Source organism: Coregonus lavaretus (assembly GCF_964263955.1).
Source record: "Coregonus lavaretus genome assembly, chromosome: 9".
Classification (NCBI taxonomy): Eukaryota; Metazoa; Chordata; class Actinopteri; order Salmoniformes; family Salmonidae; genus Coregonus; species Coregonus lavaretus.
The window spans coordinates 39,435,636-39,447,740 of NC_139996.1; the positions used below are offsets into that span (position 1 = coordinate 39,435,636).

The 12,105-nt window shown below is 39.9% G+C and overlaps 1 protein-coding gene across 1 annotated transcript in view; it reads right to left on the reverse strand.

The window, feature by feature from the left end:
- LOC311135349 (protein kinase C-binding protein NELL2a-like) overlaps positions 1-12,105 on the reverse strand; it is a gene marked incomplete at its 5' end in the record, with an annotated part of 110,545 nt that overhangs the window by 44,629 nt on the left and 53,811 nt on the right. Inside the window, 2 exons of the mRNA XM_084169296.1 lie at positions 4,320-4,415; positions 6,301-6,423. Of these exons, the coding sequence (XP_084025422.1) occupies positions 4,320-4,415; positions 6,301-6,423 (219 nt within the window). The remainder of the gene's footprint in view (positions 1-4,319; positions 4,416-6,300; positions 6,424-12,105) is intronic.

Sequence of the window (12,105 nt, forward strand, 5' to 3'; positions counted from 1 at the left end):
TCCTTCAAGACTGTTGGAAAAGCATTCCAGGTGAAGCTGGTTCAGGGAATGCCAAGAGTGTGCAAAGCTGTCATCAAGGCAAAGGGAGACTACTTTGAAGAATCTCAAATATAAAATATATTGTGATTTGTTAAACACTTTTTTGGTTACTACATGATTCCATATGTGTTATTTCATAGTTTTGATGTCTTCACTATTATTCTACAATGTAGAAAATAGTAAAAATTAAGAAAAACCTTTGAATGAGTAGGTGTGTCCAAACTTTGCACTGGTACTGTATGTAAATCATGTATTTCTGTTTTTTATTTTTAATACAATTGCAAAAATTTCTAAAAACCTGTTTTCGCTTTGTCATTATTGGGTATTGTGTGTAGATTGCTGAGGATCATTTTTTAAAATTCATTTTAGAATATGGCAGTAACGTAACAAAATGTGGAAAAAGTCAAGGGGTTTGAATACTTTCCGAAGGCACTGTATATTCAAACCAATATCCCTGTAATGCTTAGAGAAGATCATATGTCAAGTGTTATTGAAGTGGTGTGGTTGCAGGTTCATCTGGCACATCTAAAACCTTTTCTTTTGGGGTGTAGCTATAGGCCACCAAGGGCTAACAGTCAGTATCTAAATAATATGTGTGAAATGCCTGTAAGTGATGTAAACAGAGAGGTCTACTTTCTTGGGGACCTGAATATTGACTGGTTTTCATCAAGCTGTCCGCTCAAGAGGAAGCTTCTCACTGTAACCAGTGCCTGTAATCTAGTTCAGGTTATTAATCAACCTATCAGGGTGTTTACAAACACTACAGGAACAAGATAATCCACATGTATTGATCACATTTTTATTAATACTGTAGAACTTTGTTCTAAAGCTGTATCCGTACCCATTGGATGCAGTGATCACAATATAGTGGCTATATCCAGGAAAGCCAAAGTTCCAAAAGCTGTGACTCTTATGTGGATGATGTAAAAAATATTTTTTAGTCTGATATGATTAATAAGGAGCATCCAGATGCTATACTTGATGAATTTATGACATTGCTTCTTCCCATTATTGATAAACATGCACATGTTAAGAAACTGACTGCTAGAACTTTTAAGGCTCCATGGATTGATGAGGAATTGAAAAACTGTATGGTTGAAAGAGATCGGGCAAAAGGAGTGGCTAATAAGTCTGGCTGCACATCTGACTGGCCGATTTACTGCAAATTGAGAAATGATGTGACTAAACTCAACAAAAATAAGAAGAAACTGTATTATGAAGCCAAGATCAATGATATAAAGAATGATGGAAAAAAACTTTGGAGTACTTTAAATGAAATTATGGGCAGAAGGACAAATTAAACTCCATCTTTTATGGAATCAGATGGCTTATTCATCACAAAACCATTTGATGTTGCCAATTATTTTAATGATTACTTAATTGGCAAAGTGGGCAAACATCGGCTGGAAATGCCAACAACGAACAGTGACCCATTGTACTCATGCATAAAAAAAACAAATAATGAAAGACAAGCATTGTAAGTTTGAATTTTGTAAAGTTAGTGTGGGAGAGGTGGATTATTTTTTGTTATCGATCAATAATTACAAACTTTCTGGCATTGACAACTTAGATGGAAAGCTACTGAGGATGGTAGCTGACTATATAGCCACTCCTATCTGTCATATCTTTAATCTGAGCCTAGAGGAAAGTCTTTGTCCTCAGGCCTGGAGGGAAGCCAAAGTCATTCTGCTACCCAAGAGTAGTAAAGCAGCCTTTACTGGTTCTGACAGCAGACCTATCAGCTTGCTGCCAGCTCTTAGCAAACTGTTGGAAAAAATGGTTTGACCAAATACAATGCTATTTATCTGTAAACAAATTAACAACAGACTTTCAGCGTGCTTATAGAGAAGGGCACTCAACATGTACTGCACTGACACAAATGACTGACCATTGGTTGAAAGATATTGATAACAAGAAGATTGTGGGAGCTGTACTGTTAGATTTCAGTACAGCCTTTGATATTATTGACCATAACCTGTTGTTGAGAAAACGTATGAGTTATGGCTTTTCAACCTCTGCCATATCGTGGATTCATCGCTATCTATCTAATAGAACTAAGGGGGGTTTCTTGAATAGAAGCTTCTCTAATGTCAAACATGTAAAGTATGGTGTACCGCAGGGCAGCTCTCTAGGCCCTCTACTCGTTTCTATTTTTACCATTGACCTGCCACTGGCATTAAACAAAGCATGGGTGTCCTTGTAGGCTGATGATTCAACCATATACGAATCAGCAACCACAGCTAATGAAGTCACTGAAACCCCTAACAAAGAGTTTCAGTCTGTTTTGGAATGGGTGGCCAGTAATAAAGTGGTCCTGAACATCTCTAAAAACTAAGAGCATTGTATTTGGTACAAATCATTCCCTAAGTTCTAGACCTCAGCTGAATCTGGTAATGAATGGTGTGGCTGTTGAACAAGTTGAGGAGACTAAATTACTTGGTGTTACCTTAGATTGTAAAGTGTCATGGTCAAAGCATATAGATTCAATGGTTGTAAAGATGGGGAGAGGTCCGTAATAAAGAGATGCTTTTTTGACACCACACTCCACAAAGCAAGCCCTGCAGGCTCTAGATTTATCTTATCTTGATTACTGTCCCGTTATATGCTGCAAAGAATGACCTAGTTAAGTTGCAGCTGGCCCAGAACAGAGCCGCACGTCTTGCTCTTTATTGTAATCAGAGGGCTAATATTAATACTATGCATGCCAGTCTCTCTTGGCTAAGAGTTGAGAAAAGACTGATTGCGTCACTTCTTGTTTTTATAAGAAACATTAATGTATTGGAAATTCCAAATTGTTTGCATAGTCAACTTACACACTACATGTTAATGTTTTTAAATGTATGTGAATTGTAGTCTTTTGTCTGTAATGTATTTTTCGTTATGTGTCGGACCCCAGTAAGACTAGCTGTCGCCATAGGCGTTGGCTAATTGGGATCCTAATAAATCAAATCAAATATAATGCTTGGCCAAGCCAAAGATGAAAATGATGCACTATAATGCACAGTGTGTCAGTGTTAGTGAGCTATTGTAATTAATATCAGGTGTGATGCACACAGTGTCATTCCCATAGTGCTGCGACTGCAGTTCAAATCCTCAAATGGCCCATTGGAACAGAAACTAGCTCATTAGTCACCACAGAACAGAACCCAGCCACACAGGAGATGAAGGAGGATGAATAGGGGAAATTGAGAAAGTAAGAGCCATGTATTTATGGATAATGGTTCTGGGGAAACTGAAGACTGGTGCTTTTTGTAAAGACCCAATTGTAATACTTGTGTAAAAGTAAAGATACCTTATTAGAAAATGACTCAAGTAAAAGTGAAAGTCACCCAGTAAAATACTACTTGGGTAAATGTCTGAAAGTATTTGGTTTTAAATACACTTAAGTATCAAAAGTAAATGTAATTGCTAAAATATACTTAAGTATCAAAAGTAAAAGGAATTTAAAATTCCTTGTATTAAGCAAACCAGTCGGCACCATTTTCTTGTTTTTTGAATTTACGGATAGCCAGGGGCACACTCCAACACTCAGACATCATTTATAAACGAAACATGTTTGTTTAGTGAGTCCGCCAGATCAGAGGCAGTCAGGATGACCAGGGATAAGTGCGTGAATTGGACCATTTTCATGTCCTGCTAAGTATTCAAAATGTAATGAATACTTTTGGATGTCAGGGAATATTTAAATATTTAAAAAGTACATAATTTTCTTTAGGAATGTAGTGAAGTAAAAGTAAAAGTAGTAAAAAATATAAATAGTAAAGTAAAGTACAGATACCCCAAAAAACTACTTAAGTAGTACTTTAAAGTATTTTTACTTAAACTTTACATCACTGAGAGTGTATCACGTCATTTTTACAGTGAGCGTGTAAAAACGGTCAGTAAGTACAGATAGGGCCAACACTTAGAATGGACAACAGTCTCATTTGATGTCTCAGTGAAATGTCTTCCAATTGAACACAAGACATTTGCTAGTTGCTACAATAAGTATTTTAAACAAGCATGCAGATGACATCATGGGCTCTGAGGATCCGAACTCTGGCTGTTATATTGAGAGAATGAAATACACTCTGGCACCAAAGTGATGATAACACTGAAAGTATAATCTTAAGATTTTCAGCAAACAACGTCTCATCTTGAGTCATTCCTTCTTGAAATACAAATCAAATCTATCTAGAAAACTCCACGGCTCACCTCTTCCCTCCTACTGTCTATTCTGTGTAGTCTTGATGCAGTGTTTAAATTAGAGGACTGCAGACTGGGCAGAGAGAATGTCTTACCTGTCTCACACCTCTTCCCCGTGAAGCCTTGCTGGCAGATGCAGTTGTTTGGCGAGATGCAGGTTCCTCCATTCTGGCACAGGCCGTCACACATCGCTAGAGGACCACAGGTACCACACAGTCATTATTCAACATTAACTTAGCTAGATATTTTTTTATTTAGGACTGTAGTATGTATTTGGATACAATCGATGGGCTCCTTTTCTAATGTGATTTAATATATCATTACAGTTCTTACAAATGTTTCTTAGTAATGATTAATGTAATTGAGTGAGATACAGTGAGGGAAAAAAGTATTTGATCCCCTGCTGATTTTGTACGTTTGCCCACTGTCAAAGAAATGATCAGTTTATAATTTTAATGGTAGGTTTATTTGAACAGTGAGAGACAGAATAACAACAAAAAAATCCAGAAAAACGCATGTCAAAAATGTTATAAATTGATTTGCATTTTAATGAGGGAAATAAGTATTTCACCCCTCTGCAAAACATGACTTAGTACTTGGTGGCAAAACCCTTGTTGGCAATCACAGAGGTCAGACGTTTCTTGTAGTTGGCCACCAGGTTTGCACACATCTCAGGAGGGATTTTGTCCCACTCCTCTTTGCAGATCTTCTCCAAGTCATTAAGGTTTCGAGGCTGACTTTTGGCAACTCGAACCTTCAGCTCCCTGCACAGATTTTCTATGGGATTAAGGTCTGGAGACTGGCTAGGCCACTCCTGGACCTTAATGTGCTTCTTCTTGAGCCACTCCTTTGTTGCCTTGGCTGTGTGTTTTGGGTCATTGTCATGCTGGAATACCCATCCACGACCCATTTTCAATGCCCTGGCTGAGGGAAGGAGGTTCTCACCCAAGATTTGACGGTACATGGCCTCGTCCATCGTCCCTTTGATGCGGTGAAGTTGTCCTGTCCCCTTAGCAGAAAAACACCCCCAAAGCATAATGTTTCCACCTCCATTTTTGACGGTGGGGATGGTGTTCTTGGGGTCATAGGCAGCATTCCTCCTCCTCCGAACACGGCGAGTTGAGTTGATGCCAAAGAGCTCAATTTTGGTCTCATCTGACCACAACACTTTCACCCAGTTCTCCTCTGAATCATTCAGATGTTCATTGGCAAACTTCAGACGGCCCTGTATATGTGCTTTCTTGAGCAGGGGGACCTTGCGGGCGCTGCAGGATTTCAGTCCTTCACGGCGTAGTGTGTTACCAATTGTTTTCTTGGTGACTATGGTCCCAGCTGCCTTGAGATCATTGACAAGATCCTCTCGTGTAGTTCTGGGCTGATTCCTCACCGTTCTCATGATCATTGCAACTCCACGAGGTGAGATCTTGCATGGAGCCCCAGGCCAAGGGAGATTGACAGTTCTTTTGTGTTTCTTCCATTTGCGAATAATCGCACCAACTGTTGTCACCTTCTCACCAAGCTGCTTGGCGATGGTCTTGTAGCCCATTCCTGCCTTGTGTTGGTCTACAATCTTGTCCCTGACATCCTTGGAGAGCTCTTTGGTCTTGGCCATGGTGGAGAGTTTGGAATCTGATTGATTGATTGCTTCTGTGGACAGGTGTCTTTTATACAGATAACAAGATGAGATTAGGAGCACTCCCTTTAAGAGTGTGCTCCTAATCTCAGCTCTTTACCTGTATAAAATATACCTGGGAGCCAGAAATCTTTCTGATTGAGAGGGGGTCAAATACTTATTTCCCTCATTAAAATGCAAAACAATTTATACAATTTTTGACATGCATTTTTCTGGACTTTTTTGTTGTTATTCTGTCTCTCACTGTTCAAATAAACTTACCATTAAAATTATAGACTGATCATTTCTTTGTCAGTGGGCAAACGTACAAAATCAGCAGGGGATCAAATACTTTTTTCCCTCACTGTAAATGAATTACATACTTTTTGGATGGTTAGTAATGGTCTACGAGAGACTATCTGTACTGTATCTGTCTGTGTGTGGTTCTGGTCAGTGGAGCTTACCTTTGCAGACGGTGCCATTACCAGTGTATCCTGGCTTACAGGAGCAACTGTGCCCTCCCACCTTGTTGAAACAGAGGGCATTCTGGTCGCAGCTGTGCAGTCCACTCACACACTCATCATGCTCTGGAACAGCAAAACAAACAGACAGAACAGCACCTTTAAGACCAAAACAAAACTTCACCTGGCCCCTCTATTTTGCAGAGGCCACTCACACCTTAACAGCACCTTTGAGACCAAAACAAAACTTCACCTTAGACAGGTCAATCACACCTTTGCAGCACCTTTAAGACCAAAACTAAAGTTCACCTCCTACAGGTCAATCACACTTTAGCAGCACCTTTAAGAACAAAACAAAAAATTCACACTTCCCCTCTATCCAGAGGCCAATCACATCTTAACAGCAGGAAACAGAGGCAGACAAACCTGTATGTGACTCCCACCCACGCAAACCTATCTATCCTCCCTCCCTCACTTTGCAAAGCTGAACAAGCAATTTCTGCTGCATGCCCTCAAACTGATAACACAGTGAGATTTTGTAAATTACACAGGAATACATCAATTCTGTGTGGAGCTTTGCAGAGGTTTCATAAATGATTTTTCGTGATAAGTATTTGGTTACTGTTTACTACTTAAGGCAGTTGGTTACTAAACTTTTTGGCGTTGTGACCTTCCAAAAACTACTGGAAACTTCCTGTGAACCATTATTACATAAACAAAACAAAACTTAGTTATGATGACTCAGTCTCTAGAATGACGCAAAAAAAGTTAGGTCCCAAAGGACCCAAACCTGGCATTAGTTATCCAACTATCCATCTCCTTTTGGCAGAGAGAAAGTTCTAGGCCTGATTGAGTCTGCTCTGCAGTGTGCACTGAAATGACAGAACCAGAAATAGTTGACCAAATCTATCAAAAATACTAGAGGAAAACCTATGGGACATAACATTCTATTGCTTATCTCTGGGTAACACTTTGTCCTCCTTCCACTTGTGTAGTGGATTTCTGGGCCATCCTAAGCCTGGCAGGGGACTAAAATATCATATTCAGCTCTCTCTGCTGTGCTCACACACATACTAGCTCTCGGGAATCTTAGTAAACAATGAGAATAAAGTACAGTATTCATATATTTTGTAGCCCTTTACACTCATACCCATATATATATATATGGGTTGAAAATTGCATATTTGGGCACTGATTAACGGCTAAATTGGATGCAGTGGCTGTACAGTAACATGCAATACATGACTTCAGAGCTCTGTCTCTGCACTTCACAGCGCTGTATAGGTTTTGACTGACAGCCGCTCTGAACATGAGCACCTCGCGCTACAAGAAGTTGCCCCCATACCTACCGCTAATTGGGCAACTTTAGCTAAATGTTTGTTGTCTGAGTGAGGGAAATGCTGTAACTTAAGAGGACTCGATATATTTTCAAAGACGTTGAGGATGATAATAAATACCGCTTTGATGTCATACACACAAGCTAAACACTCGTGATTCCAAATGCACTTCACATTTCCATATCATAAAACTTGTCATATACAGTGTCAACGTTTATGATCACTATGTTTGATGTACAGTTACAAGATTACATGGCGTCATACCCTGGGTTGTTCTGAACAGAATGAGCCTATGTTTGTCAATTGTGATGAAAATTCGCCAGGGCACACGCAGCTGAATGCACTCACGGCTCCTTTCTATGCGCACCAAAATGTGGATCTGTTTCCCTCAATTGCATTGTGAAAGCCTAACACTGTAACATCGTTTAAAAAAATGTAGCTAGTCATGTTGGCAATAGAACAGGCTTTCAAATGATGCCCACCTGACCCAGATTGCGATTTATAATGGACAGCTTTTGTATTGCGATGTCGGGGATGTAGGGTTGTGTTCCAAACAAAACAATTACAAGTGTGCTTGCTCAAGTTCCTCAACGGCACAGCTAGAAGAGCTAAAAAACACACCTTATAGTTGTTACAGGTTTTGGTTTTTCTATTTATGTTTTGAGGTTGGACTTTTAGCCCATATAGCACATTAGCTCATAGGGCGCACCGATTGGTGTCACCTTGTTAGTCAGTATGTGTTACACCTGTGCTGGCTTTTCCATCTCGTTAGTCAGAAGGTGTTTCACCTGTTCTGGCCCAGGTGATATTTAAGAGTGGCTGGCCCAGTGCTCCAATTGTCTTGAGAGATGTGGAGGGTCAACACTTTTAGTTGGTGCTCCCTATTTGAGTTCTAGAAAAAAAACATTCCTTTGTCTGACCTTCCCTGTTTTTGTTTTGCTAAACTTTTTCGTTTGCTTCCTGTCTTTAAGTTTGGTGTGGGTTTTGTTTGGCTCTTAGGGGCAAATTTTGTGGAAGCTCATGGTGGGTGTCAATTTGCTTACCGCCCCAATAGATCCACAGACGATGCAATCGCCATCGCACTGCACACTGCCCTATTCCATCTGTACAAGAGGAATAACTATAAGAATGCTGTTCATTGACTATAGCTCAGCCTTCAACACCATAGTACCCTCCAAGCTCATCATTAAGCTCGGGCCCTGGGTCTGAACCCCACCCTGTGCAACTGGGTCCTGGACTTCCTGACGGGCCGCCCCCAGGTGGTGAAGGTAGGAAACAACACCTCCACTTCGCTGATCCTCAACACAGGGGCCCCACAAGGGTGCATACTCAGCCCCCTCCTGTACTCCCTGTTCACCCATGACTGCGTGGCCATGCACGCCTCCAACTCAATCATCAAGTTTGCAGACGACACAACAGTAGTAGGCCTGATTACCAACAATGACGAGACAGCCTACAGGGAGGAGGTGAAGGCCCTGGCGGAGTGGTGCCAGGAAAATAACCTCTCCCCCAACGTCAACAAAATGAAGGAGCTGATCTTGGACTTCAGGAAACAACAGAGGGAGCACACCCCATAATGCTCAGTGTTTGAGAATTAGTTGCTTATTATATCTCAATGTGTGCTCGATGCTGCCCCTCATCCCTGATTCTCTAATGGACACGCAATATCAAGTGCGCCTAGTATGATCTCAATCAAATTATCCATAGCCTATACTATAGGCTATAGGCCTAGGCTATATGAAGAGCATGCTCGGAGAAGCACAGGGCGAAGTTATATTTCTACGAAAATGTCATTCCTTCGAGTTTTTGCGCTGCTGGGATGGTGTATATAAAACTAGGCTACACTACATTACACACTGCAATGGATAGGCTATCCCAATCATGAGCCCTGGCCTGCCCTGCTCTTGCTGATGTAAATAAACAATTTTGTGCTGCCTAAAGAAGCGAGTCAAAGGCTTCAAAAAATAAAAAGTAGGCCTACTGATGTCCTGTTCAGTTTGAGAGGGAGAGCCCGGAGATGAGAAGGAGGACCGGAGGTAAGCTTGCTACTGCTATAATAGATTTGAATAAAAACTGTTTCGTTGCCTATAATGAAGCTCTTTATCAGAGTTATTGACCTCACAATAAGTCATATTCAAGTAATTTACATAACTTACATTACTATGAAGTGGCAGCCGTGGAGATGGACAGCGCATGGGTGCTTAAAGTAGGCTAATTTGAGAAGGCCTAATTCATTTAAGCATTCATAATTTGACTTTAAGCTACTAACAACAAGAGCGCTTTATTTTGGAGCCTATTTCTTCCTATTAAAGAAATATGAGGTAGGCCTACCTGTTTGACAGACCAAATCAGTCTACTATCCATAGGTTTTATCAGCCAATTAGTCAGTGAAGGGCTTGGTGTTTTAAGTTGAAACCAGGGCTCAAATTGAAGGGGTATGTGAGGGTTTGTGAGGGTATTGTGGCTTTTGCTAAAGAAAATGGCTAAAAGCATTAAAGCCAGTTGAGAACAAGTTCTCATTTACAACTGCGACCTGGCCAAGATAAAGCAAAGCAGTGCGATAAAAACAACAACACAGAGTTAGATATGGGGTAAACAAAACATAAAGTCAAAAATACAACAGAAAATATATATACAGTGTGTGCGAATGTAGTAAGTTAAGGAGGTAAGGCAATAAATAAATAGGCCATAGTGCAAAAATAGTTACAAGATTTTGATTACAATAGCTTAAGATTTTGAAAAGATTTAATGGACCTGATTTATATAAAGTGATCTTTAATGATGCTTTAGTCTGCAATGCTAAAAACAAGCTGTAAAATGCAGAGGAAAGACGTGACTCTGACGCATATGGGATATCTTTGGTTTGTCTCTGACATTCAGAGGCTGCGCTACAACCTATAGTCAAGGAGACAAAACATTTACTTCGCTTGGGAAGTAATGTGTGATTCTGTCACTATCAATTGACGTTCAACATTTCAACAGGGTATTGAACAACATACAAACTCTAAATCAGTCAGGAGCAAGCCAGGTAGCCTAAGAAGGAAAGAAAATGAATTATTTAGGATATATTATTATTTCAAGGCTATAGCCTTCCATTTAAGAAATAAATTGTGAAGCATTTGTGACATGCTACAGGCTGGCAGGAGCGCTCAGTATTTCAACAACACAACAACAGCACTTCAACAACATGCCTATACATTTCGCATTTAGGCTGTATAAAAAATTCTTATTTAGAATTAAATAGTAATGAAACGAAAAATGCCTAATTAGGCTATACATTCTACAGTGCCTTTGAATTCACTTTTAGAAACATGAGTTTGGTCAGTCTTTGGTTTTGAGGATCATGCGGTGAGCTATGCATGCCTAGTTTGTTAATTTAGCCTAGCAGATGCTGTTATATTCCCATGCCCTAATCACAGTCAACACAAATCTATTTTGTAACAACACTATCATAGAATAAAATAAATTAGAAAATGATAGATTCCCAAATGAAAAATAGTTACAAGTGAATCCAGGTGAAAGCTATGATACCTTATTGATGTCACTTGTTAAATCCACTTCAATCAGTGTAGATGAAGGGGAGGAGACGGATTAAAGAAGGATTTTTAAGCCTTGAGACAATTGAGAAATGGATTGTGTATGTGTACCATTCAGAGGGTGAATGGGTAAGACAAAAGATTGAAGTGCCTTTGAACTGGGTATGGTAGTAGGTGACAGGCTCACCAGTTTGAGTATGTCAAGAACTGCAAGGCTGCTGGGTTTTTCACACTAAACAGTTTCCCGTGTGCATCAAGAATGGTCCACAACGCAACGGACATCCAGTAAATGGAGTCAACATGGGCCAGCATCCCTGTGGAACACTTGACACCTTGTAGAGTCCATGCCCCGACGAATTGAGGCTGTTATGAGGGAAAAGGTGGGTGCAACTCAATATTAGGAAGGTGTTCCTAATGTTTTGTACACTCAGTGTAGGCCTACCTGACCCTACTTTTCTCGAATTCATTGCTGATCAAATACATCAGTTGGTTCTGTTTTTACAGTTGATAGACAACTTTAGCACTGTTCCAAACTTAAGACTATCCTCTTTTGTAGCCCTTTCCTGCAGTCAAATGACCAAATCGCCCTCTAGTGGCCTCAGGGGTGGATTGTTATTAATATTTTTTATAATTTCATAATTAATAAACATATATTTATTTTTTTACGCTGAGAATATGGTGTTTCTATGTCAAACGGTTTTGTTATATTTCCGTCTTCTGTGATGTATATAAAGTGTAATATTGGGATTCAAAATCAAAATTGAATACATTTCAACTCTATATCTGACATGGTACAGGTGTCTTTTTTTAAGCCCATAACCATGTGTGTGAGCTGTATACCTTTGTTTCAAAGTAGATTTGTTTAAGACTACCAAGAAACACTCTGACACTGATTTAGCCCACTGCAGTAACAGGTTTTAACAATAGCCTGTATA